Source organism: Physella acuta, unplaced genomic scaffold, assembly GCF_028476545.2.
Source record: "Physella acuta isolate Inbredline_101_S28 unplaced genomic scaffold, ASM2847654v3 ptg000038l, whole genome shotgun sequence".
In the NCBI taxonomy this organism is placed as follows: Eukaryota; Metazoa; Mollusca; class Gastropoda; family Physidae; genus Physella; species Physella acuta.
Window position 1 is genome coordinate 32,533 of NW_026731558.1, and position 26,297 is coordinate 58,829.

General features: G+C 36.3%; 1 protein-coding gene across 1 annotated transcript; it reads left to right on the forward strand.

The window, feature by feature from the left end:
- Window positions 1–5,062: 5,062 nt before the first annotated feature.
- Window positions 5,063–26,149, forward strand: LOC131943714 (transport and Golgi organization protein 1 homolog). The gene is made up of 30 exons (XM_059303931.1): window positions 5,063–5,227; window positions 12,118–12,251; window positions 12,502–12,591; window positions 13,154–13,247; window positions 13,486–13,511; window positions 13,643–13,820; window positions 13,981–14,067; window positions 16,304–16,357; window positions 16,462–18,926; window positions 19,125–19,346; window positions 19,480–19,608; window positions 19,787–19,820; window positions 20,019–20,107; window positions 20,372–20,449; window positions 20,861–20,971; window positions 21,118–21,189; window positions 21,281–21,427; window positions 21,568–21,599; window positions 21,708–21,798; window positions 21,891–21,957; window positions 22,089–22,235; window positions 22,389–22,527; window positions 22,739–22,840; window positions 23,034–23,094; window positions 23,213–23,248; window positions 23,424–23,491; window positions 23,630–23,712; window positions 23,803–23,887; window positions 24,233–24,609; window positions 24,839–26,149. Exons 1-30 carry the CDS (start codon window positions 5,092–5,094, stop codon window positions 24,943–24,945), a joined length of 5,541 nt encoding a protein of 1,846 aa, XP_059159914.1. The 5' UTR covers window positions 5,063–5,091; the 3' UTR covers window positions 24,946–26,149.
- The last annotated feature ends 148 nt before the right edge of the window (window positions 26,150–26,297 follow it).

Here is a 26,297-nt window from a genome sequence, read left to right on the forward strand (position 1 = left end):
TTGGGTTGGGTTCTGGTTTCTTGTGACGATGTGTCACGGATAGATGAGAGAATAAAAATCTTCAAAAAGTGTGACGTCATTTATGGAATATCTCCAGTTTCTTACAGGCATCTCTTTGGGGGGGGGGGGGGTTCCGATCACGTAAGGGCCTACCAAATTGTATCGTGACTAACAGGGAGATATGCTCGTATAATAAATGAGAGTTAATTCTTAGTCTTACTTACTTACTTAATCCTCATCACTCCCTGTGGAGTATAGGGCAGCAACAAATCTCCGCCATTCCACCCTGTCCTGGGCGAGCCACTTTAGTTCATGCCAGGTTTTGCCAGTAGCCTGTACTTCTTCTTCCATCTCCCTCCTCCATGTTCCCAGTGGTCTTCCTCTATTTCTCTTTCCGGGTGGGTTCCACTTCAGCGCCATGTTGGGGAGTCTTTTTTTGCTCATGCGTAGGACATGGCCCAGCCATCTCCATCTCCTCGTTCGAACTTCTGAGACAATGTCATTTAATCCTGTCCTTCGCCATATTTCCTTGTTCGGGACTTTGTCGTCCCACTTTATCCTGGGGATGCGTTGGAGGGATCTTCTTTCAAAGCCTCTGAGTCGGCTCTCTCCTTTCTTGTTTAGTTTCCATGACTGCAGCATAGAGGAGTACAGAACGTACATTTGACTTATAGATCCTTATTTTAGTTCTCTGCTGCAGTGAGGATGATTTCCAGATCTTAGCGAGTCTGTTGAAAGCTTGTGATGCCATTGCTATTCTGGTGGCAATTTCTTTCTCCATGCTGCCATTTGCTGATATATAGCTGCGAGGTACTTAAAGTCTTCGACCTCTTCTAGCTCTACTCCATTCGCAAAGGTATTGAGAGCACTTTTGGTTTTTATTTTCATTAGCTTGGTTTTTCCGGAGTTTATCTTTAGCCCAACGCTTTTGGCAATTTGCTCTATTCTTGTGGTTTTCGCTTGGATGTCTTTTTGGGCATGTGAAAGTAAAGCCAAGTCATCAGCAAAGTCACAGTCCTCTAGGTGGTTGGTAAGTTCCCAAACAATTCCTCTTGGCTTATCCTCAGTGGCTCTTCTCATAATCCAGTCTATTACCACCAAAAAAATGACAGGTGAGATGACACAGCCCTGTCTGACTCCTGTTTTTACCTTGAACCATTCACTTTGCTGATTTTCGTGTCGCACACAGCATTGGTTATCATAGTACATGTCCTTAAGTATGTTTATGACTTTTCCTGGAAAGCCATATAGCTCTAGTATCTTCCATAATGATGGATGGTGGATGCTATCAAATGCTTCCTCGAAATCTATGTAGTTGATGTAGAGAGACGAATTCCACTCCAGGGACTGTTCCACGATAGTGCGCAAGACAAATATTTGGTCGTTACATGACCTGTTGGCCCTGAAGCCAGCTTGTTCTTCACGAAGGATCCCATCAATTCCTTTCCTCATTCTTTGCAATAGGACTCTGCAGAAGACTTTTCCTGGTACTGACAGAAGATTAATGCCTCTCCAGTTCTCACAAACATTAAGGTCGCCCTTTTTGGGTAATTTGATAATGATTCCCCGTTTCCAAGAAAATTCTTAGTCTAATGAATGTTATATATTAAAAGTGTAGAGTTTGTGAAAATATGTTAAATAGTGAAAGCTGACCTATGTAAGATGTTAAATATGTTTTAGTTAGGCCTAATTATTTGCTTAAAGTTTAAGGGATTATAATATCCACTGCGACCAGAGGCGTAGCGAGGGGGGTGCGGACCGCACCGGGTGACACCATTTAGGGGGGGGGGGTGACACCAAGGCAAAAAATAGCAAAATATATAGAGAAAAACTTGAGGGGGGGTGCAAATCGAAAGTTTGAGGGGGGGGGTGCAAATCGAAAATTTGAAAGTTTGTCCCCGGGAAGGGTCGCTACGCCTCTGGGGGTGACACCATTAAGTGCCGCACCGGGTGACACCCGACCTCGCTACGCCACTGACCTGACTACGACGTCACGTTTTTTTTTAAAATTGTTTTTGCCTCCCCCTTATCCCGCCGTCACACATCGTCGCAAAATGTCAGACCTATAGCCCAAATCGGACGTTACACCAAAGCTTACAGACGTAAATATTGCTATACAGTAAGACAAAAGGCAAAAGCACGAAAAGCTAGTTAAATAAAAGCTAGTAAAAAGAGAAGTAGCGTACTTCTTTTTTTGTTATATTTAATAACTCCAGAGTAAGATTTCTTTACGTACGAAATTGTGTGCTCGTATTTCTAAGTAGCCTAACATGAGTGACTGACGTTCTTCGGGGGTGGGGGGTAGCATCGTTTAAGTTCTCAATATATAAGATACTGATCTCACAGTATCGGAAAATATTTTGCCCAAACATTTTCAGGCATTTTGACTTCACCCACACTTATGCCCAGACCTGTACTCAGCTTAGTCTTCAACATCTCCAACAATGTAAGTTTTCATCAAAGCTAATGGATACATAAGCTTAAGAGGACACGTATAATCAAACAACTAATTAGCCAATATCAAATACTGAAGCTGAGCTACGACGAGCGAACACGTGGTATTTTTCTTCCGACAGTTTTGATTTAACTACCGAACAAAAGTACCAAAGAAAATGGATTCTAAACCTTATACTTCAATACTCACGTAAAGGATAGAATTACTAGAACAGTCGTATGGGTCCTGCCCTCAGTCAGCAATGAGACTCTCCTGAAAGTTTTTCGTATAATAAGCAAAATAAGAGCCAAAATTACTATAGACATAATCCCCACACAAACAACCGCAGATTCACAATCTATTAAGACAACCCATCATCCATCCTACACTACATCAAGCTCAAACATAAAAAAAAACAGCAATAAAATTCTAATACTACTTCCCGGAAGAAGACAGGCGTGCCAACGAAGCTCCTCGAGGAAGCATTTTACTAACCATTGCCATCTTCGGATTCAGACTCGATTTAGATTAAAGGTTGAATACCACAAGCAAAGGATGGTACAACAATCACGACAACAGCTCATAATATCAGCACGGCACAACCGGAGTTCCCAACATGAATGCCAACCCAGTATCCCCAAAAGCGGGCAACAACCCAAAACAAGATACAACAAAGGATACAATAGGCCAGAGTTACTATGCACCTCCCCCCCCCCAAACGAAATGGAATTTATATAGAAAACAATTCCTTTTACCAGTGTGTGTCGTCCCCCCGGAAAATGTTGTCCACCCCCCCCCCCGAAAATATCAACCCCCCTTCCTCCCCCCCCCCCCCCGGAGAAAAAGGTCTGGAAGAAACACTGGGCCAGGCCATTTACACCTGCTACAGCAAAACAAGAAACACAGACATGGCAAATTCAGTAGCTACCACAAATAATCCACAGAAAAACACAACAATGGACACAGACATTTCTATTTTCAGTCAAAGCAACAAACAACGAATTATCACAAGCAAAAAAATACAACCCACAGAAATTGAAAATCCCAAGCTATAAAACCACAGGCAAAGATGGATACAGACATAACACTCGTTAAAAGGAAACAAATCATCAGCCCAAATATAACAAAAGACAGGGAATCAAACAGCGCAAAAATACATATCACCTGAAAGGAAGGTAGAGTGCGGATATTGCCTACTCCCTTTCAACAAAGTCAATGAACCAACAAAACACACATTCGGAACGGTTAGGCGTGGTCGAATCGATGAAGTTCATGGTTGCTATACCGAAAAGTCTCGAGTTTGATAGCTGATAGCTGGAGACAGCTACTCCTCTATGAGAGACAACTCCAAAATCAAACGACTGCCTTGTAGTTTGTTCTTGGTTGGATAAAGGCTATGGAAGCAAATCCAAAAAAGAAAAGTAACGGCCTATATGGTGCATAACCAGTTGACACGTAATACTTAATTGTGTTGGAGGGAATTCTTTCCACTACTAGAATTAAGAACGAATAGAAGAAGAACACAATCAGAATATGGAAGAGAAGCCACCTGCACAGTGTGCGAAACCAATTTCAAAAGCAGTCAATGAGCCGGACATAATGCTGAACTACACACAGGCATCACATTTTACGAATCCGGGTGTTGCGAAGATAGCTAACAACAATACGATGATCTATTTTGACACGGAAATACACCCCAGCTTGCAGATGGATGTCTTTAACACTCTAAAAATCAACCATGAAAATAAAAGCCTCAAGTAACCTACAACATGTTACATTGCTGGATGCCGTCCCTCATGGTGCTGACCACACTATCTCTTCATATGCCGAGGTCACAGAAACAAGTGAACTCGAGTAGGCAACTTCTGACACTGCAGGACGCGCAATTAACGGACACCATGTACTCAGGTAGCCGATGGGAAAGTCGGGGGCCCAAGCGTACGCTACGGCCAGGGCGCCGGAGGACCTGGTGCAGTTTTAAATGTTAAATTTTACTTTTGTTAAAGATGCAAAAGGGCCCTGTGTTTCCAGGGCATATAAATGCCTTGCTTATACTTGCAATCAGTGTTTCTTCCAGACTTTTTTCTCCGGGGGGGGGGGGGGCACTTGAAATCTTCGGGGGGGGGGGCGGTAAACTTTCTTCGGGGGGCGGACACTGTTAAAAGTATATATTTTCTATATAAATTATATAAATTTCATTTCGTTCGGGGGGGGGGGGGGGGGGGGCTGGAAGAGATGCCTGGAAGAAACTCTGCTTGCAATGCGGTGGCTATAATGCTGTTGCTGACAGACATTTTGCTCGTGTGAAACATCGATTTCTTTCTCAAATATTGAAATATTATATTGAATTATTTTATTATTCATTAGGCCTATTGATTTATTTATTATATTGATATATTAAAATAAGCATTTAAAATGTCATCATTATGTGTAAAAATACTAATATTCACTTTTTATAAATTCCTAGCCCCCCTCCCCTTTGTAACGCATCGTCACAAAATTTCTATTCTTTAATATATACCTCCCCTAAATCTACGTTCAGTTTTCCACTGTCGATTCCTACAGCTGACTGCAGTTGACAAAATAATAATAATCTAGAATAGGGAGTGTTCATTGATTTTTAATTGTGTGACGTGTAATCGCTGCGGAATCGAAACATGGCAGCCTACAATGTTTGGTCGAAAATAAAAATAATATTTATGTTATTAGTAATAATAGTTAAATGTACTCATACTGCTATTAAACAGGAACGAATTTCAAATAAAAGGTTATGTGCCGACGCACAGTGTAGCAGTAAGTTTTTTAAATTATTTTAGATCTAGAATCTAGAAATAATTCACGTAGATCTAGATCTAGATCTAGAAATCTAGATCTATTCTAGATTTCACTAATTCTAGATTATTTCTAGATCTAGATCTAGATCTAGATTCTAGATTTCTAGATCTAACTAAGACGTCTAGCATTTTTTCTAGATCTAGATCTAGTCTAAAGTTTCAGTCTTGCCATTTTATATTTTACCAAGAACCCTAGAGTGCCTAGAGTAGATCTAGAATCTAGATTAGGCCTATAGATCTAAGTAACTGCTTGCAGCTAGATTTAGCTAGTGGTAACTAGAATAGTAGTAAATTAAGGTAATCTATCGCTTTAGCGTAATCAATTCGGCCGGCTGTAGTAATGTGCGGGAGAGGTGACGGATGAATATTTTTTTTTAAATAAGTATATTTATGTCAAATTTTACAAAATATGACAGCTAATTGATTTAAAATAACAATAAGTGACCAAAACAATTTAAAATAAAATGAAACTAACTTTAAACAAGATGTTTGAGATAAATATAAGCACATAAAAACATCGGCCATCTTTCCAAACAAAATTAGAGTAGTTTCCCTTGAAAAAAAATGTCTATCTGTATGTATATTGTGTTGACTTTTGTTGTTTATATTCTTAGCTGCCTTGTTTGATATAAGTAAGACATTGGACCGCCTTCTCTTCTTCAAATTTCAATTGACTTCAAAAACTGTTCGAAGTTCCAACATTTAAACCTTTTTTTGCACAAAATACAGGAGGGGTAAAATAATTTAAAAAGAAATATTTTTATACAATAAAAATTGATGAAGAACAGGTTGTTTTTTTTTCGTTAGAAATGGTGATTTAGGGTTGGGGGGTGTCGCAGAGCTTTGCTATATGATATTAAACCAGCCACCTGGTATTTTAGTTACCATTAGGGGAGGGGGAATCGATTTTTTCATTCGTCGATGTTTATCTCTGCCTACGATCTTTTGTTACAAAAAAAATAATTAAAAATCCGCCGCCGCTTCATCCCCCATTTGGCACATCCTCGCCAATTTCACGGCGCGCGTGACGTCATTTACGGCTGGACTAATTTTAAAGAAAGAGATGCAGTAATTTTTAAGAAAATCAAAAAAAGGTACTACATTGTTTGGACTTTTGTTTAACGAATGATGTCTAGCTCGATACATGGTGTTAAATTAAACATGGCGGCGTGCGGTTCTCCGCCCACCTTATTCGTCCATACGAATTTGTGTGATTTTAATCTGCAGAGCAGTCTGGTTAAAACCTTTTTTTCACGAGGAGTATATATGTTCGGGCCTGTTAGTCGGCAGGTTGTTTTGGCGGGGATGATGTGTGTACATCGTTTAACACGTCTAAGGATTGCAGGCTTGCGATAGTTACAATCATTCGTTGTGAACAAGGTATGCATAAACACTAACATTTGGTGTTATCACAGTCATTGAACTTAGCAATATAGAAGTCTTCCTTCAGTGACGTCACGCATGTTTCTCCGTGTAACCCTTTTTTATATTATACATGTTGATTACGTACACGCCTAAGGTGACGACACAGACCCTCTCCCTCCCGTAGCATATCCTATGCGACAGCATTTATGGACAGTCCCATATCACTCATTGTGAGTATTTAATATCGACATTTTGACAATAAATATTCAAAATGTGTCTGAAAGACTTGAGGATCGATCATACATAACATCACACACCTAAATGATGGAGTAAATGATTTTTGAGACATTGATTTACGTCTAAAACGAAAATGATGAAAATCACAACTACGCAAAAACGAGGGGTTACCGGTTTAGCGTAATTGCTTTTTCTCAATATTATGCACTACATGTAAAGCATAATTATAGATTTTTATTGAAAAAATAATAGTATTTTATTAAATCGGAGCGTGGAATGAACAGTTTCATGTAATAACACTCAAACTCATAATAATGATAACATCAATACTGAAAGTCATAAAAATACTTAGAAAAACAATGACAAAAGTCATAACAATGCTGGGTAACAATCTGCTACTTAGTTCAGATGCTGTCTTACTCTTAAATAGTTCAACAAATAATCACATTCATAAACAACGAGACAAACTCAATAAACATGACAAATATTCTTAAACTGGATATTGTTCAGCAATGATGAGCAGAAACTCAGCAAAAATGTTGTCATGGGCAAATCGGCTTCGAAATTCGATTTCCCGAAGGTAAGATGGAAACAACTCACGAGTAGTGCCGAACTGTCTCTTAAGCTTCCTCTTAGCTCGCATCCAGAAGTTTTCAATATTCTGAGTATGAATCTCGGCATCGAGTGGATGGACAAAGTTGCGGTCATGAATTACGACTCCATGCTCGTAAATACCATGGGCTAGTTGTGGAATGTTTCTATACGCTGCCCAACCATCAGACATGATACGGGTCCCAGGAAGAATGTGACGAAGTATTTCTGCTTCAAGGGTTGCTGCATCGCGATTTGGTACTTCTACCAGAAAACAACGCCCCGATCCTCGCTCGATTCCACCGAACACCCAATGTCCTTCACGCCATTGTCCGCGATTGTATTTACGGTGGAAATACTTGGTTTCGTCAATCTCGACAATCACAGAATCGCCGTTAGCATCGAAGCCCCCGATTTGGGTAGCGTGTCGATCTAGATATACACCAATGTCTTCCCTACAGAAATTGAACCAGTCCACAATGGTATTGGGGCGAAGAATGTCAGCCTCTCTCATTGTTAAAGCCTGAGGAAAATCCTGGCTGAAACAGTACATTGAGACGGCTATTTTTTCCAAGGGTAAATGACTCCTTGCAAAAAAAGATCCGTCTCGCACACTCGTTTTCTTATTGCATATATCACAAGACCATCGCTTTGTGTCAATGCCCTGGTTATACACTTGCAGCTTGCACTGCACGTTGCAGACTGGGCAAATCATCTGGTTCTTGACCAGCTTCCGCTGTGCAAGCCAAATGAGTGCAGCCTCTGGGGTTCGGAGGTGCTCTGACAGCGTAATCAGCCGCCAAGACTCAGCACGGATAGCAACATCATTTAATACATCACCCTCTGGAATTATTGTTCGTCGATCAACTCGTGGTCTCCCTGCCATGGTGAAATAACAACGGATGTCGTATGTTTACCCGCGAAAAACATCAGATATCCGAGTTATTTTTGTACCAGCCAATGATAATACGAGGCTAAATCATGTGACCAGCTAGCACATCACTACACACAACAAACATATTAGCCACTGTAGATAATCCGACAGGGACAGAAAAAGCAAATTAAGGGGCGAAAACAAGAGTTATCTTGAGAAGAAAGACTGAGAAGTCAGGTTATTGGGCCATCATGATACAATGTTGCTACAATGTTCAAACCATTCGTTCAGCTTCCGACCCATACTAGTTGTTTTGACTTCCTATCGGTCATTTCAACCTTATTTATCATTCACGATCATACCTACCTCGTCCACATGTGTCAGCTCTAGAGTTGCAATAACTTTAATTTGTTTACCCCGGGCCTCATCATCATCAACTTCCTCCCTCAAGCCTTATTGTTGTCGTTGGGGCACCACAGCTGACATTATAATTCTCCCATTGCCGTCCTCTGCCGCTCTGATTAGTTCCAATCCCTGATCCCATCCATCCAGTGTTGCCTACCCAGCCCTGAACACCTTAAGCTCAAGGGTTAACCCATTGTGCTTCCAGCTTTTATTAGCTGCCTATTTTTCCAGTGGTCGGTGTTTACCCCTCCCTACCATTTATCATTACAAAAACAAAAACAACCACTATATAATGAGATTTCAAAGTTCGGGTCCATGTAAAAAAAAAAATCTAGATCGACCTATAGTTGTAGGAGAATTAGAATCCATCAGTTAGGGGTCGTCCATAAATGACGTCACACTCAAAGGGGGGAGGGGGGGGGGTAAAAAATCGTCAAAACAAGCGTGACGTCATTTATGAATGACCCCTTACCTATCGTCTTTCCTATACTGGGTCTTAATACTGCCGTTTCACCCCCCCCCCCCACTTAGAAACAACAGCCTCACCAAGTTCACGGCGCGCGTAACGTCATTTACCGCTAGTTCATTTTAAAGAAAAAGACCGTAATTAAAAAAAAAGTACTATGCTGTCGGGACTTTTGCGACGTTTTGCCTGGCGAATAGATCTCAATGAAGTTTAAATCGATACATTATAATGGTGTTAAATTAAATTAAATATGGTGGCATGCAGTTCGCCCGACAGACCCCCCCCCCCCTCTCCAGTAGCATTTGGGTATTTGGTATCGACATTTTGACTGGTAAAAGTATATATTTTCTATACAAAATCCATTTCGTTAGGGGGGGGGGGGGCAGAGCCCGCCTGAAGAAATGCCTAGAAGAAACTCTGATGGGGATCTACCATAAAAGACAACGCACACTTAACGGGTGTAGTAACTGGCACACTTAACGTGTGTAGTAACTGGCACACTTAACGTGTGTAGTAACTGGCACACTTAACGTGTGTAGTAACTGGCACACTTAACGTGTGTAGTAACTGGCACACTTAACGTGTGTAGTAACTGGCACACTTAACGGGTGTAGTCACTGGCACACTTAACGTGTGTAGTAACTGGCACACTTAACGGGTGTAGTCACTGGCACACTTAACGTGTGTAGTAACTGGCACACTTAACGGGTGTAGTCACTGGCACACTTAACGTGTGTAGTAACTGGCACACTTAACGTGTGTAGTAACTGGCACACTTAACGTGTGTAGTAACTGGCACACTTAACGGGTGTAGTATCTGGCTCACTTAACGGGTGTAGTATCTGGCTTTTGAGACGATGTTTTACTAGGGAAAGGTGTGTAAGAAATAAGAAATGGTATGAAGTGAATAGAGGTCATAAAACTGGACGCCATTAACGACTGAATCACATAAAATGGAAATAGCAAACAAACAATAAATTATAAGCTCCAACTATTATTTAAATAAACATTTACATTAGATCTAGTAGTAGCTCTACACAAAAAAAACGTAGCTTTCTATAAAAGTTACATCTCACAATAATTCTAGAACTGATGATTATTGTCAGTCAATAGAATTTTTAAATGGAGGAATTTTTAAGAAAAAAAACCCCCTCCAGCCTATGTATATGAAAACCAGGCACCCGTGTTTAATAGCGAAAATCATTACATTTTCATACAAATAGAAATCAAAGGGAATCTACTCGAAATAATGTGTTTTTAAGATGGCCGCTGTTTTAAATAGTAAATTTAGTATCTGGAACTTCGTTGTTAAAAGTGAATTTCAGGACATTTTAATTGATTTAGCCTTTAATTGTAATTTATTATTCAATTATCTATAGTATTTTATCATAATATGCAAAAATATACTCATATTTAACTCATATTCATTAGTTACCTTACAACTACATTACTACTTCAGCCGAATTGATTACGCTAAAACGATAGATTACCGTAAATTAATACAAAGTGATGAAGTGTCTACTCGGAAGATTTTTCTCCCCAAAGTCTCCACTTAGTCGGCAAAAGATAACTCTGCGCATGCGCAGTGACCTATGGCTAGGGTTAGGGCTAGAATGAGGGTTAGGGATAGGGATAGGGTTAGGGATAGGATTAGGGCTAGGGTTAGGGATAGGATTAGTGATTAGGGTTAGGGATAGGATTAGGGATAGGGTTAGGGATAGGATTATTAGGGTTGGTTTTAAGGGTTCTGCGGTTGTAAACACACGCATGCGCAGTACCATCGAAAACATCGCCGCAAAGGCAAGTCGTAGTTTCTCTCCATTGCGCATGCGTATCGCATGCGTATCTTATTCCGGCTAGCATCGACCGATAGACCAAATTAATATTATACTATTACTATATTCTATATTATTAATATTATCGCCAAGGTACACTATGATCTGTACGTGTACTGTAAGGTTGAGGCCCAGTTGTGATCTCATTCAGCCAGAGATATAAAGGGCCCACTCGAAATATCCCTTAGCCCTTAGTATGGTAAAATCACGATATAGCATCGGAAATTATTGGGTAATGTTCGTTGAGTTTCGGTAACATTCGTTACTGTAAACCATAGTTTATTTGACCGGTGAAAGAAAAATAAAGTCAAGTGCATTAAATTGTTTTAACTTAATTTAATGTTTGACTGACAAAAAATTAGCAACAATTAGTAAATCTAAATATTATTAATAAAGTCGAGTGTAGTAATTAATGTTTTTTTTTTTAAGAAACAGAAAAAAATCTGCAGAGGATTTGCGACAACCAGCTCTAGTTCTGTTAGTAAATAAGACGATTAGATTAACTAAAGTTAAAAGTAGTAAGAATAACTAGAATAATGTTTAGTACAGCAATAATTAGCACATACAATTAAAATAATTATAAATACAAAATAATTAGCAAAACAGTATTTAAAATGCAACTAAAATCAATCCTTGCACATTTTTAAACATTATGTATTAAAAATAATATGGCGGCAAATAAATGATGGTTTACAGTATTTCTGGTGGTTTCCGGAACGGCTCGACAGACTACGCCATGGTTTTACTGTTTTTTACTGCTGTACAGTTCCGGAATAATAACCGACGCTATATCGTGATTTTACCCTTAGTATTTGTATTTAGTCTAGATCTAAGTCACTGAGTCTAGTCTCTAGTTTATTAAAAGTTTGTAGATAATCTAGATAATTTTTTATTTTATAATTGAATTTGTTGTCTTTTTAGACATGTTAATATTTGTGTAGTTTAAATAGGCCTGTTACATAATTATAAAGTAAGTGTTTTAGTGACTAATTTCAATAGATAGTTCATAGTGATTTGTAACCCTTAGCTTGCGAAAGTATGAATAATTCTCCAATGATTATTTTTTTGTTTTACAGCTGTTATATCACGGGCTAGAGCTTTAGCCAGATATTCTGAAAATCATCCCTTATTTCTAACTTTTAATCAAGGTGACACAATTTTAATTAAAAGTAAATCAGCTGGTGACAATACAAGACTCTGGGGAGGGGAGGTAAGTAGCATTAACGCAGTATTTTTTTTCTTTCTTTATCATTTAAAAAACAATTTTCAGTTATTTAAAAGTCAAGATAACACTTAAGTTATAGCATTAAATATAATGTTTTAAAGTAATTAAATAAATTAAACAAATAATTAACATTTTTAAAAATACTATTTTGATGTGTAAAAGATTAAGATCTCACATACCAGGTTATTTAAGTAAATACACTATAATTGATTATATGTGTTTTTTTCCCCTCCAGTTAAATGGTAGGTTTGGTTATTTTGATAAAAGTTTTGTGAGGGAGTATCAAGTTTTATTCCGTGAACCATCATTCCTGGTCAATACAGAGGTGAGTTATGCTAGCACGGTTATTTTCTTTCTACATAATATTTAATAGTTGAAATAGTTGGGCGATGCTGTCTATGTATTATGTCACTGTTAAATGAGAAATCCTATTTACAATACATATGTAACATAGCTTCATTGGGGATATTTTGGTGATGGTCATGCATTATATATATTTTATGTATTATTATGTATTTTGATGTCTCTGTTTAAATGAGAAATCATATTTACAATACATAAATAACACTGCTTTTGTGGGGATAACTTGGTGGTGGTCATGTATTGAACGTCCTGTGAAAATCAATGGCTATACTGATATCTGTAGGTCACATGACACAAAAAATACAGGTTACAATTGGCTAATCTCAGAGGAGAAAAAATATCTTAGAATTGCTGACACAGAGCGCACAATTCATCTAGTCTGATCTTCACAATTATGTTCCCTTGTTGGTAAAACCTATTAAGAGTGTTAACGTACAAAGAAGCTTCTAGTGTCAGAAGGACAACGATGTGCAGTTTATCTTTGATGACTGTGACTTGAGTTAATGTGTTTGTTCTTATTTCAGAAAGATAAATTTGATAACATTGGAAAACAGCCTCTTCCAAGACGAGAAAGAAAAAATAATGAAGAGCCAGTGAAACAGGCTGCTCCAGTCCAGGGTAAATAACTCTATCCTTTTGATTGCTAATGAAATAATTTGTAAGATTATATGGGTCATAACTATTTAAGTTAGTTGCTTTCTAAATTATGTAGTTATAAGTATATAATATATTACAATTTAACTTAAAGCATATAATTTAATATGCTCTAATATAGTTGTGGTTATTATATTTATAAACTAATTGCTACCCTTTTGTATTTATTTACTGCATTTAAAATATTAACTTTCTATTTCAGCAGAAGATAGCCAAGATGTACATGAGGTAAAGACGAATTGTTGAACTGTTTTTAACCAGCATAATATTACTTATGTTTCCAATGTATTCTTACATATTTTTTCTGTTGCTACTTTTACATTTTTATTCTATTTAATGTAACCAGTATCTTTCATCAGGAAAAAGTGGTAGCTGACCCTATAGTTGAGATCCCAAATGGTGATCAAGATCCTACTAAACCACAAAAAGATGCTGATCCATTATCTCAACACTCTAACACAGAGTCTGAAGAAGATAAAGATGATAGTGATCAAGTTAAAGATGATGAACCTAAGGAACACAAAGAAGAGATTGAAGGTAGATTATACATTTCTTTTGTATGATATTTTTACCTTATCTAACATATAATTCAATTCAATTCACTGTTATGAGGTTTAAAGGGAGAAGTATTACATTATTATTTCATATGTCCATGTTAATATAACTTTTTCTGATAAAGTTGTTCTCAAATTTCCAGACAAAAAAGTGGGTTTAGGCACAGAGAACTGGGATCATTTAAATCATGTCTATCTTGACCCCGAGAGAGATCGCTTTGACACTTCAGGTCTTTCTTGCAGAATGATACTTATATAACACAAAAAAATAAAAAGTGATCAATTTGTCATAGAAGTTATTAAAAAAAGTTTTGGAGCAAAATATCCAACAAGATGTTGATAATTTATTAAAAAAAATATTTTTATCAGTGTGGATGAAATTTGTAAACCTTATTTTAACTCTTTAAAACATTTATACAATAATTTGGCAAAGGTTTTAGAAGTCAGTTTGAAGTTCATATTTATAACTTCCAAGTAGGCCCTGCCCTACAGTTGATTGAAAATTCACACAATCTTTAAATCCGAATTGATCACTTTAAATCCATATTAACAATTTTTTTTTCAGTGCCTTGTTGCAGTAATGTAAACAGTAACCTAACTGTATCCCCTGCATGTCGCAATGAATGGCTTAATAAACTCAAGTCTTCATTATACTAAAATCCATATACATTTTTTCCAGTGCATTATTATAGTTATTAACCTGAGTTATTTCCCCTGCATGTAAAATAAGTGGCTTTGATATAAATGGCAACATTACCATAAGACATTTCATCTATCTATTACACAATGCAAGTTGTGATGCTGTTGAAATATACATATCTTGTCCAAAGTTGTTTTTAAAAAACTTACTGTTTTGCCACTTGGAACAGATTATTATAGTTTTTGTTCACCAATTTACACAGGTTATAAAACTAACTTTGAATGTTTTTACATACATTTTTTAGCATTGATTAATACACACTCTTCACTTATGATATATAGCCTTCTAATAATGATTATACAAACCAGTGATATAGTTTTAGGCCTCTAAAATAGATCTGCAAGAAATATGTGGATTCGTTTTTACTCTGTTCACTTTCTTTTGTCTGTAAGGTTTGTTCTCTGGCTTCTTAAAAATGTTCAGAGGTGGGTACAATATTTGCTTTTTAAAAGCCTTGCTAAACTCTAAGCAAAACAAAAATCTTAGCCTACATTTTGTTTTGTTTTTCACAAAACAGTTATAAATTTCAAACTCCAATAATTAAGTCATCTGGTAGACACTGAGAGCAACAAAAAGATCCCTTTTCATCATGGACCTTGTCTCTTATTGTTAACAGTACAAACACCATCTGTAAACAAAAAAGAATTGTTTTTATGAGATGGTTAATGTTGTGTTGTTAGATCTAGCATTTTGATGGAGTGAAAATGGCATGGACATGATGGTAATAACATAGATTTTAAATGTGCAGTAGTTAGCATTTAGTATATTAGATACATCTCTGTAAATTATACTGCTTAAAATTTTTGGATTAATACAGATTTTCTACTATAAAGTTAATCATTCATTATTTTTTAAAATTATGCTCATTCTTGTGTATAAACTTCTTTTACTCTTCTATTTTTTCTCTTTATCAGTCATTGAAGCGTTGATAAATCTTTATAATCATTGTTGTTTATTGTGAGTTTTAATAACTGTGCATTGCATGCAGCTTTGTATTATTTCCAGCATGTGTAAATATGAACAGTCAGAAAGCTTGCCATTATAGTCTTGTACTGTAAACTGGACAGATTAATTGTAAATGTCACAAAATTAGAGACATCAGGCAGCTAGTACAGATTTCCCTTACATGTGTGTGACTTTGCTGAAATTCTTCCTATTTGATTTTCCCTAACTTTTACAAACTGCTTTTTTAACAAACTTTGTGCGCATGTTCCCCAATTGACAAATATAGTAATTAATTGCTTTTGACCTATAAACATGCTTTTGACCTTATCATATCTCATTTTTCTTGTAGGTTTAGCTGTAAGTTGAATAAAGCCCAGTTAGTTACATGTTAAAGTTTCAAACTGCTGCATCTTATACAACTAAAATCTGAAGTTTCACAAAATGTGCACAGCTGTGAAAGTCTTGATGCAGCCGCATGTTTCTTTATACTGTCTGCTCTTCTCATAGTTAATTAGAATAAGTCAAGTTGACTAATTTTTGTGTATCTTTTAGCTCAATTAAGAAAAAAGAATGATGAAGCTATTAACTTACTGTTTTATTTTAATAAGCAAATAGTTCTGTATTTTTCATTTTTATACTATGAAACTATACAAAGTATATTTTAATGTGTGCTGTTAAGCAACCAGTTATGATGTGCTAATTTAAACTCATCAAACCCCATTATTATTTTTGCCATTTAACATTTGAATTTAAGCATTAGTTCACTTCAAACTAGGTTTATTGTTTTGTTTAAAATGTTTTCAATTTTTCCTTTATTTTAGATATGAATTCTTTTTTGAGGAGGAAAATGGCAAACCTTGATGGTAGAAGAGAAGGTTATTTCTTTTTTTAAAAATTTGTTCATTTTTATTTTCAATTTCCATTTTGTAAGAGTAAGTTAGACAATTTATGCTATTAACTTATTAACATTTTTTTCCAGAGCATTCAAAAAAGCTGGTCAACCCATTACAAGATGGTGAAAGTAAACCAATGAAAGAAGTAGCTGAAAATGTAACCCCTCATGCTGACAAGGAGAGCTCTCCTTTAGCAGAAGATAAGCAAAGCTCATTGAATCTTGAAACAGTAGAAAAACAGGAACAAGTAAAGAGAGAAACAGTTAAGGCAGAGATTTTGGAAAATCAAGACAAAAAAACTGATTCAGATGTTGAAAATGGAAATTCTGAAGACCAAGAGGATAAAACAAAGTCAAAGGATGAAAATAGAAATCATGGCGATCAAGAAGATAAAACAAAGTTAAAGGTTGAAAATGGAAATTCTGAAGGTCAAGAAGATAAAACAGGGATTAAAGATGAAAACAGAGATGAAGAAGATGTTGATACTGATGATGAAGAAAAGTCAGACACGGTAGGTGGCTTGAAAGAGCCAGAAATAATGAGGAAAGAAACAGTGGATGAGAAAGCTGATGATGATGAAATGATTCCAGAAGAACAAGAAGAGCAGGACGAGCCAGCAGTAGGTGGTGATGAGGGCGGGTCTAGGGTTAAGATTGTGGATAGAAAGAATGATGTTGGTGTCCAGATATTTTCAATGGATGATGAGGAAGAAGAAGATGATGGTAATATCCCTGTGTACGACCCTAGGTCTCCCTCTACAGGGGATGTTAATGCCAGGTTGCCAGATAAAGCTGAGGCTGGAGGTAAGGACACAGAAAAACCTGAGGAGACTGACAACTGGAACCGGGCTGGTATAATTGATAAGGTTGAAGAAGAGAAGAAACAGGAAGCTCTAGAGAATGAACCACAGTCAGTAACACAAAACTTGGAAGAAAATGATCCAGTGGAACCTGAATTGAAAGCAGATCTTCCAACATTGAAATCAGACACACCTCTAGAAGATCTAAAGACAGAGGAAGAATCTTTTCACATTAAGCAAGATGGTGAGGACAAAACAACACATAGTGATTTAGAACAAGGGGAGCAGCCTGAAAATGTTGTTGAGGCAAATGTTCGTCCTGACACACCTTCAGGTATCACAGCTGAGCATGCACAAACAGCTGACCCTGTTGTGGTGTCTGAGGTCAAGCAGACAGCTGACCCTGTTATGTCAGAGGTCAAGCAGACAGCTGACCCTGTGGTGGCATCTGAGGTCAAGCAGACAGCTGACCCTGTTGTGGCATCTGAGGTCAAGCAGACAGCTGACCCTGTTATGTCAGAGGTCAAGCAGACAGCTGACCCTGTTGTGGTATCTGAGGCCCAGCAAACAAAGTCTGCAGCGCCACCTGATGGAGATTCACAGAGTGGTCTAACAAAGGACATCATTCCTAACGCAGATCAGTCAGAGCCAAGAGAAAAAAGTGCTGGTGGTACAGATGCTAGTATAAAAGAAAAAACTTCAGGGGCTGATGATGCTGGTCCTGTTGATTTGGATTACTTTCAAAGAGATGAAAGCATTGTGGTTGGTGATGCCTTCAAGGATTTTTTTAAAAGCAGCAATAGTGAGCCTAAGAAAGTAGATCTTTCAGAAGCTACTCCAGAGTTGGATGCCCCATCTGCCACTGTCAGGGCAGACAGCATTGAACACTCCAGCCCTGACTCGAAGGAAACACTGATAGAACCTTCCACGGCTGGCAATGTTCAGACCATCATAGAGGGTGGCTCCACCATACTGTTAGACGAGGAGGGCAATTTCATCACTGCTTTTCTTCAGGATGAACAGCCAACAAAAGTGACTGACAGCATCATGTCCTCTGAGTTGTCATCTTTGGAGATCTCCCAGCTGAGGCCAACAGCAGTTGTTGAAAATGCTACAGCAACTGAGTTTATCCAAGAAAAACCCAGAGATTACTCTGAAATATCACTGCAGAGTTCTATTCTAGATGCATCATTGAACAGCACAGCACAAAGCCCCAATCCAGGGGACTCAGTCCTAGAGAATCAGATTGTCAATGACATATACCAGAGCAGTGAGTTTAGCAGCCGTAAAGTTTTATCAGTGAGCCAACAGCCTCCATCCCCAGCACAGCCAGAGAAGAAGGTACAGCTCACTCAACAAGACAGTCCAGCATCTGCAGGACAAGTCAACTCTGGTAGTCAAGCTGCTCACTCTACAGATGACATTAAGGACTCTTTAGAGAGTGGTCATGATGATTCTTATCATCATTCAGAGCATGACCATACATCTCACACTGATCATGACCACCCCCACACACACACTGATCATGACCACCCACACACACACACTGATCATGACCACCCCCACACACACTCAGATCATGACCACCCCCACACACACTCTGGTCATGGCCACTCTCACTCCCCGCACACACACTCTGATCATGGCCACCCACACACACATGATGAACTTCCTGATGCTCCTGCACACAATCACCAAGAGAGTGAGCTCCCTGATGCAACATCATCTCATGGGCATATAGATAATGAAAAGGTTAGTGGATAACCATAAAAATTAAAAAAACTTTTTAAAACCACATTTTGCACAGTTATTTTATTTTTACAACAAAGTAATACAATGCATATATTCAATATGTAATATAGTCCATAAAACAGTTGTTGTTACTTTCAGTTTTTCACCCATACATTTGTCTTAACATTGTAAGTGATGATATATTCTCTACTCATGTAGCTGGAAACATCAACCCAGCCCTCTGTAGACTTCCAAGAAATTCCAGCACCACCTCTCTCATCAGATGGCATTCCTTCAGATTATGAAGCAGCCCAAAGCTTTCAGAGCAGAAAAATCACTGATGGGGAGCTGACTGATGACAAAGAGGAGATCACTCAAACTTCTTTTACAAAGAGCATTGCCTTGTCTTTAGAAAGTTTTACCAAAGTCTTTGTTGAGAAGGTAATTCCTTTAACTTTATTTAAATAAACATTTAATATAACTTAGCATAACTTGCTATTCAAGTTTTGGTGTATGTTATTGTCAAGTACCTAAATAGCTGTGATAAAGACCTGCTACTGATTGGTTGTTTCAGCTGCCCCCATCAGTTCAGACTTTCCTGGAGATGGAGCCCCTTGGTTTGTCCCCTAACATGACTGTGCTGGTGACCATCTTTACCCTGGTTTCACTGGTCATTGTCAGCCTTACATCCAGCTGCTCATCTGTAAGTTGCACTTAGAGGCAGTACAAATTTGTGAATGTTTTTTCACATGGTACATACATAGATCATTTTTAAAAATTAAGTTTTATTCTGTATTCAGACAAAATATTTGCATATATTCAAAATAGCTTTGAGTTGTTTTTTTTTTTTTAATTTTTATATAAAATTTTTATTTTTCCAGCGAGGGAAAAAACACAAGCTTAGAGATACATTGGGTGAGTTATTTCCCTTTATTATTAATGCACACATTCTTTGTGCAGACCTGCTCGTAATATTTATTTAGAATAAATAAATAAATAAGTTTTAATAATTTTTGTTGTTGTGTTCTATTCTAAATTAACAAATAAAATGTGATGAATTAACAGTGATTTATCTTATTGAATAATTATACATTTTCAAATAAATTTGACCAGAGGTCATTCAAGATCTTGAAGCCAAACTCCAGCTTGCCATTAAAGAGAAGGAAAACATTGAAGATTCAATCAAAGAAAGTAAAACTGAGGTCAGTAATTATCAGAGCTGAATATATTGTGTTTAAATAGCTAAGGTAACTCACTAGCTTAGACCTGAGATCAGGGGAGATGACCACAGTGGCAGTCTGTGCTAAAACTTTGTCTGTGTTGAAACTTTTTGTCAACAGAAAATTTTACTTAAATATCTTCATTAATTAACATTCTTAAAGACTAAAATTAATTTAAATGTTATAAACTTACTTTTAATTTTTAAAATGAGATGTTTGCAACTATACTCATTTTTTTTTCTGTAGAATTTAAAGTTGAAGGAAGAACTGACAAAGCATAAAAAAGACTCAGGAAAAAGTAGCAGTGATTTTCATGCCCTTCAGGTATGGGTACATTGTCTATGTTGGTCACATTGTCTGTGTTGATCAAGTTTTAGATAGACATTCCACCACATGCTAGACATAAACTCACAAACTAGAGTTGTCTTGACATACAGTACCACAGATTCTGTTGTGTGTAATTGCTAAAATGTTGTTCTTTTAAAAAATATAGTTGAAATTCCATTTGTGAATATTTCTTTAAAATGTAAACATATCTTTCATTTTAAATGAACACTCTCTCTTCATTTTACTATTATTTTAACAATTATTATTGTTACATAAAGTGAAGAAAATTCTTTATGTTTTTATATTAAGTGCAGATAGTGGAATAACCTTTTCTTGAGCTCAAACCAAATTTATGTCAATATGTACACTAAACTTTATTGTAAACATAACTATTTTTAAAAATTTCAGTCTGAAAATGAAGCTTTAGTAAAACAAATAGCAATGTATGAATCTGAAATCCAAAAATTAAATATTAATGCCAATTCAAAGCAAGGGGAAGCTAAACAAACCAGTAAAAAGGTCAGTGCACCGAGCATTTATTTTTTATTCATTATTCATTCAACTTGTTGGTATATTTTCATCTTACTTTATAATTGATAGCCAATTTCAAATGGTTTCTGATCAAGTGCAGAATGTATATTATAAATTCTATTTTTCTTGTTCAGGCTAAAGAATTAGAGAAGCAAATAAAAAAGATGGAAGAAAGAGAAAAGAAACTTGAACAGGAGAATAGTAAGGTGAGATGGGGAAAGAATTAAAAGCTAAACCGGTATTGTTTCTAATTTATCCCCCAGGAAACTGTCACTGATACATTTTCTTTGTGTTTAGTTTATGCTAGAAATAAGACACAAAGATGAAGAGATAACAACCCTCATGACAAAATTGAACAGTCTGACTGAACAGACAGGGCACCTGCAGACTAGCAAAGACCAGGTGTGTAGCTTAAATCTCATTCATTTGTCTATTTTGTGTCATGTTACATGTAGTTATTGAGAAATCAACAGATTGTATCTCAGAGATCTTTACTACTTAGCGTATAAAATTTGTGTTTGCTTACTCCTGTTTGCATTTTGTTTTACACAGTAATGTGACTTATTGTTTACTGTCTATTACAGCTCTTGGCTGAAGCTGAGGATTGGAAGGAAAAGTAAGTCATAGAAATATCAGATTGCTAGTTTTCTAGCTAAACAATTTAAAAACAATTCTTAGCACTTACCGCTGCTGCAGGATTTAACAAAAGAAATATTTTCTGCAGAGTTATAGATTTAAAAGAAAGACTGGACCAGAGAGAAGAAGAGTTTAAACAGATGCAAGAGACAATTAGTTTTAAAGAAAATGAGATGGAGGCAAGTTCTTAATTTTTCATTTAGCGTTTTATTTCATTAGGAACAACTAGACCTTCTGATTTAGTCTTAAGTCAGATATGTTTTGTGTGTAGGTTTTAAAAGATTGTTTTCTGCAACTGAAGTCATTTGAAGAGGAGGAGGCTGAAGGCGATGATGGAGGTAAGTTTTACACTTAATGTTTACACTTGTCATTTTACAGTTGTTGTTTAATCACTTGTATTTGTTTGTGTTCATTTTACTTTTACCTAACAGCAATTGTGATTTTTTAACAATTTTTCTTGGGCCACCAGAAAATAATAATGAACGTGTGCTAGAGAAGGTTAAAGCAATGATGGATGTGTCTAAAGTGAATGCTGCCCTGAGAGCTATAGAAGAAGAGAAGGATGTCTTAGCCAACAGACTGCAGATTGAATCAGAAGCTAGAAAAGAGCTTGAAGGCAAGCATATTTTTATACATTCTTTTTTTTATATGCATGCATACAGCTAGAGAAATGACATGTCATTTGTAGCATACATTTTAATACAGAAATTACATGTTGTTTTATAGCCTACATTTGTTGAGAAAAATAACGTCATTTTGTCTTGTCCAGAGCAACTTGAGAACTCAAGACGCAGTGTTGAAACAAGCATGGCAGACAAAATGAAGGCAGAAAGACAATGTCAAGAAGCTCAGACCAAACTCAATGTTTTGTCAACATACTTCAAAGAAAAGGAAATGCAATTACAAAGGTTTGCAGTGACCTTAAATACAAACTTGCTGGTTTTTTAAAAATAAAAGTATTACTTATAGCTTTAAACTGCATGTGTGTAAGCAAATAAAAGAATATACTGTTTGAATAATTAAACTGTATGTGTGAAATTCGTTTTTAAGCTATTAATATTTGCAACACTTTAAATAAATGTATGAAAATGAGTGAGTGATGATAAACTATCTCACCAGAGAGCTGGGTGAGCAGGAAGCCTTAAAAAAACAGAACCTGCATAAATTGGTGTCAGCAGATGAAACCACCCGGTCCATTCAGCAAGAAATGGAGTTAATAAGGTTTGTTTATGAATAGAGCAAAACAAATACATACATTTTTAAAATATCTTTGTAACATTTTAAAATAATTTTACTTTAATTAATAAGTAATAATCAGAGAATATAGCATTTTTGTTGTGAACAAAGTTTTTATTCAACCACATAGACAGTTGGCACATTCATTTGTTTACATGCACATATGTTTCCACAATAGAACTCAAAATGAGAGTTTGAAAAGAGAACTGACATCTTCAGAGAGGGACTTCCGTTCACAGGTATTGTTTTAAGCATAGGCTGGTAGCAGCTTCCATAATATTATTTTTATAGAAGCAATGACTACATTAATTAAGTAGTTTCTTTGTTAAATTTCATACACAATTTTGTGGTCAACAGATAGCAGCAAATGAGAAAAAAGCCCATGAAAACTGGGTAAGTATTCATGTTCTTAGTTACTCCTTACCTTGTCACCGTCTTTTATAATTACTAAAGTATTGACGTTTTTAATTTTAAGGGCTTTGACTTTAATAAAAATGGTCTACTATTATTAGTTTTCAACTGTACTTAACCTTAGGGCCTGTTCTGTTATTACTGAACTGTCTTTCAGTTATCAGCTAGAGCGGCAGAAAGAGAATTAAAAGAGGCCAGACATGAGGCTGGTGTTTTGAGACAAAAGTAGGTACTCACTAGCAGCTCCTGCTTATAGTACTGTAGGTGATACAACACAGCATTTTTAACATTTCATGGCATTATTATTAACTGTTATTAAGAATGAAGTTTGATTTGGGAAATAAGAGATTTTCTAATCATTAGACTAACAGACATTGAAAGACGGCAATTCATGGGTCCAGGCGGATTGATTCGACCATTACCAACTAGAGGATTACCTCCCCCAGGTAGAGGCCATTCTGTGCAATTGTTGATTTGTTTAATTCATTTGTCAACAAACATCAATAAATGTATTTGTTTACAAAATTTTCCTGTAGGAATGATGAATGGACCACCACCTCCTGGTATGGACAGATCACCATCTAGAGGCTCTATGCCCCCACTGCCCCCTCCACATTTGAGGTACTTACAACATCTGATTAGTGAAGGACATGTATTAAGTTAAAATTATTAGTGGTTGTAGGTTTTTTGTAAAAACTTGTTTTATTATGGATGAGAATTAGAAAAAAATCTGTATTATTCTAATCTTTGTGAATAGTTTGCTAAAAATTAATCTTCAACTAAAGTACTCGTTTGGACCTAGCAGTTTATGGTGCAGTTGAAGAATAGTTCACCTGTTTCATTGACCTCTGCATATAAAAGGATAATGTGGTTAGCACTATGCCCAGAGAGTTAGCAGTTGAATACTATACCATTAGACCACACTTTCCTAATCTTCAAATAGTTGCATATTATTCTAATTAACAGGGATGAAGACTTTTTAAATACATCAAGAGAAAGAATACCCATTTCTCCAATGGACCTTCGAAGAGGACCTCTGCCCCCTCCAGGCATGCGACCCCCTCCTCCAGAAGCTCGTTCACCACCTCTGCCTCGCCTTCCTCTATTCGGAGATGCACGCTCACCACCACCTCGAATGCCTCCACCTCCCATGCTAGAGGGAAGATCCCCCCCTCCATATGATCGTAGACCCCCACCTCACATGTTAGACAGACGTAGTCCACCATTCCGACACCCTCATCCAGATATGCTTCCCCCACCCATGAGAGGGCCCCCACCACCACATTATGGCAGAGGAGGATCACCCTCTTCAGGCACAGACTCTCCTCATTTAGACAGACCAGGTAAGGTTTTTAAATTTAAAATTTTAAGGGAAATTTGAAGTCTGGCAAGTGGTGGAATTAGATAAATGATCTGTGTATTTTAGACTACACATATTTTACATTAAATTTAAATCTATAACATAAATTTAGTAATGAAAATAATTTTTTGAAAATTTTTGCTGTGTTTATTTTGTGCAACCCAATCGTTAGGTTTTTTGATGAATGAACCATGTTTTCATACTGTCACTAGATGGGAGATATCCACCACCATATGCCAGGAACAATCCACCATTTCCCCCAGACAGGCCTTCACCTAGACAAAGTGGACAGCCAAGACAACAACAAAGTCAAGTTTAACCAAACCATTTTAGAGTTTAGTGTTACATATTCATTTCCAAGTATAAAACCACAAACCAAAAAAACTAGTAAAATACAAAGTTTAGGTGAACAAAGATTCAATCATCCATTGAAGCCTGTTCAACGTTACACAAAATCACAGTGAAGTCACTGTTAAAAATGTTTTACCGGCCCCATGTTCCACAGTTGAAAACAGCTGCTTATTCATGGTATATTACCACATGTTGTATATATTTCTTCCTTGAATGAATTGAATGCTTGTAGCAGGTGCCTGGGGTTTCAAATGATTCAGATTTAATTTATTTTTGTGTGTGTAATAAGTGTTTGACCACAGTATTTCATTTTGCTACATTAGTCAGTTTCAATCTAATTGATAATTAAAGTCAAAGTTTTCTACATTTTCAAGCATATTTAATTTTCAAAAGTGGAATTATTTAATTAACATTTTCTTCCATTGTCATAATTTGATTTACTCAAGCATGAACATGTGTTACAATGATTTTGAGTTAAAAAAGCAATTTAAAAAAAAATTAAAGTCTTCTATATATTCTTTTGACATAATAAATTTAGAAATAGTATAAATAATATATTCACACATGGAACCTGTGTTGAGCTGATAAGATGAAGTATTGCTTTTTTTTTTTTTTAAATACCTTGGTGAAGTTTGTTTCTTTTAGTACTGGGTATTGGTGTAGCATTTTTTTTAAATGACACCTTAATTATACTTAGGATCTCATTTAGAATTTAATTAGTCATTCATTTCATTTTGAAGATATCCATTCTATTTGTTGTTAATGTTTAATTGTTATAACTTTTGAAAAACTAGTCAGTAATAGCTTCATGAATTATGAATAAATGTAGACTTAAAGCAATGCAAGCACATTTATTTTGCTCTTTGATTTGATTGCAACAACCCGATAGCAATATTTCTGCCCTTGACTACAAAATTAGCTTCTGGATTTGTTGTAGATTTTTTAATAAACTTTTTGTTGAATGTTTTTGAAGGTAGACTGTTCAACATAAATAAATGTTAACCATTGTTTTACATCATTTTACTTGCATTGTATGAATTTTTGTTTCTTAATTGTAATATTTTGTTGAAGTGATTTTAACAAAGCCAAACAATCTTGAAGAGAAATGTGAAATGATTTTATGTAAATTTGGTAACTGTATGTGTGAATGAAAATAAACAATTGCCACTTTGGATTTTTGTTTTGTTATAGATCTTAATAGTAAAATTTAAACAAAATAACTAAACATTTAAATAAAGAATTATCAAATATACAATGGAACAATTGATGTTTAAGGCATTCATTGGCCATCAATGTTAAGAAAAAAAGAAAGATATCTGA

Coding starts and splice junctions, on each gene's coding strand:
- LOC131943714 (XM_059303931.1), top strand. CDS start 5,092: ATGGCAGCCTACAATGTTTGGTCGAAAATAAAAATAATATTTATGTTA. Junction 20,450..20,860: donor GTGATTTTCATGCCCTTCAG/GTATGGGTACAT, acceptor TAAAAATTTCAG/TCTGAAAATGAAGCTTTAGT. Junction 24,610..24,838: donor TCCTCATTTAGACAGACCAG/GTAAGGTTTTTA, acceptor TACTGTCACTAG/ATGGGAGATATCCACCACCA.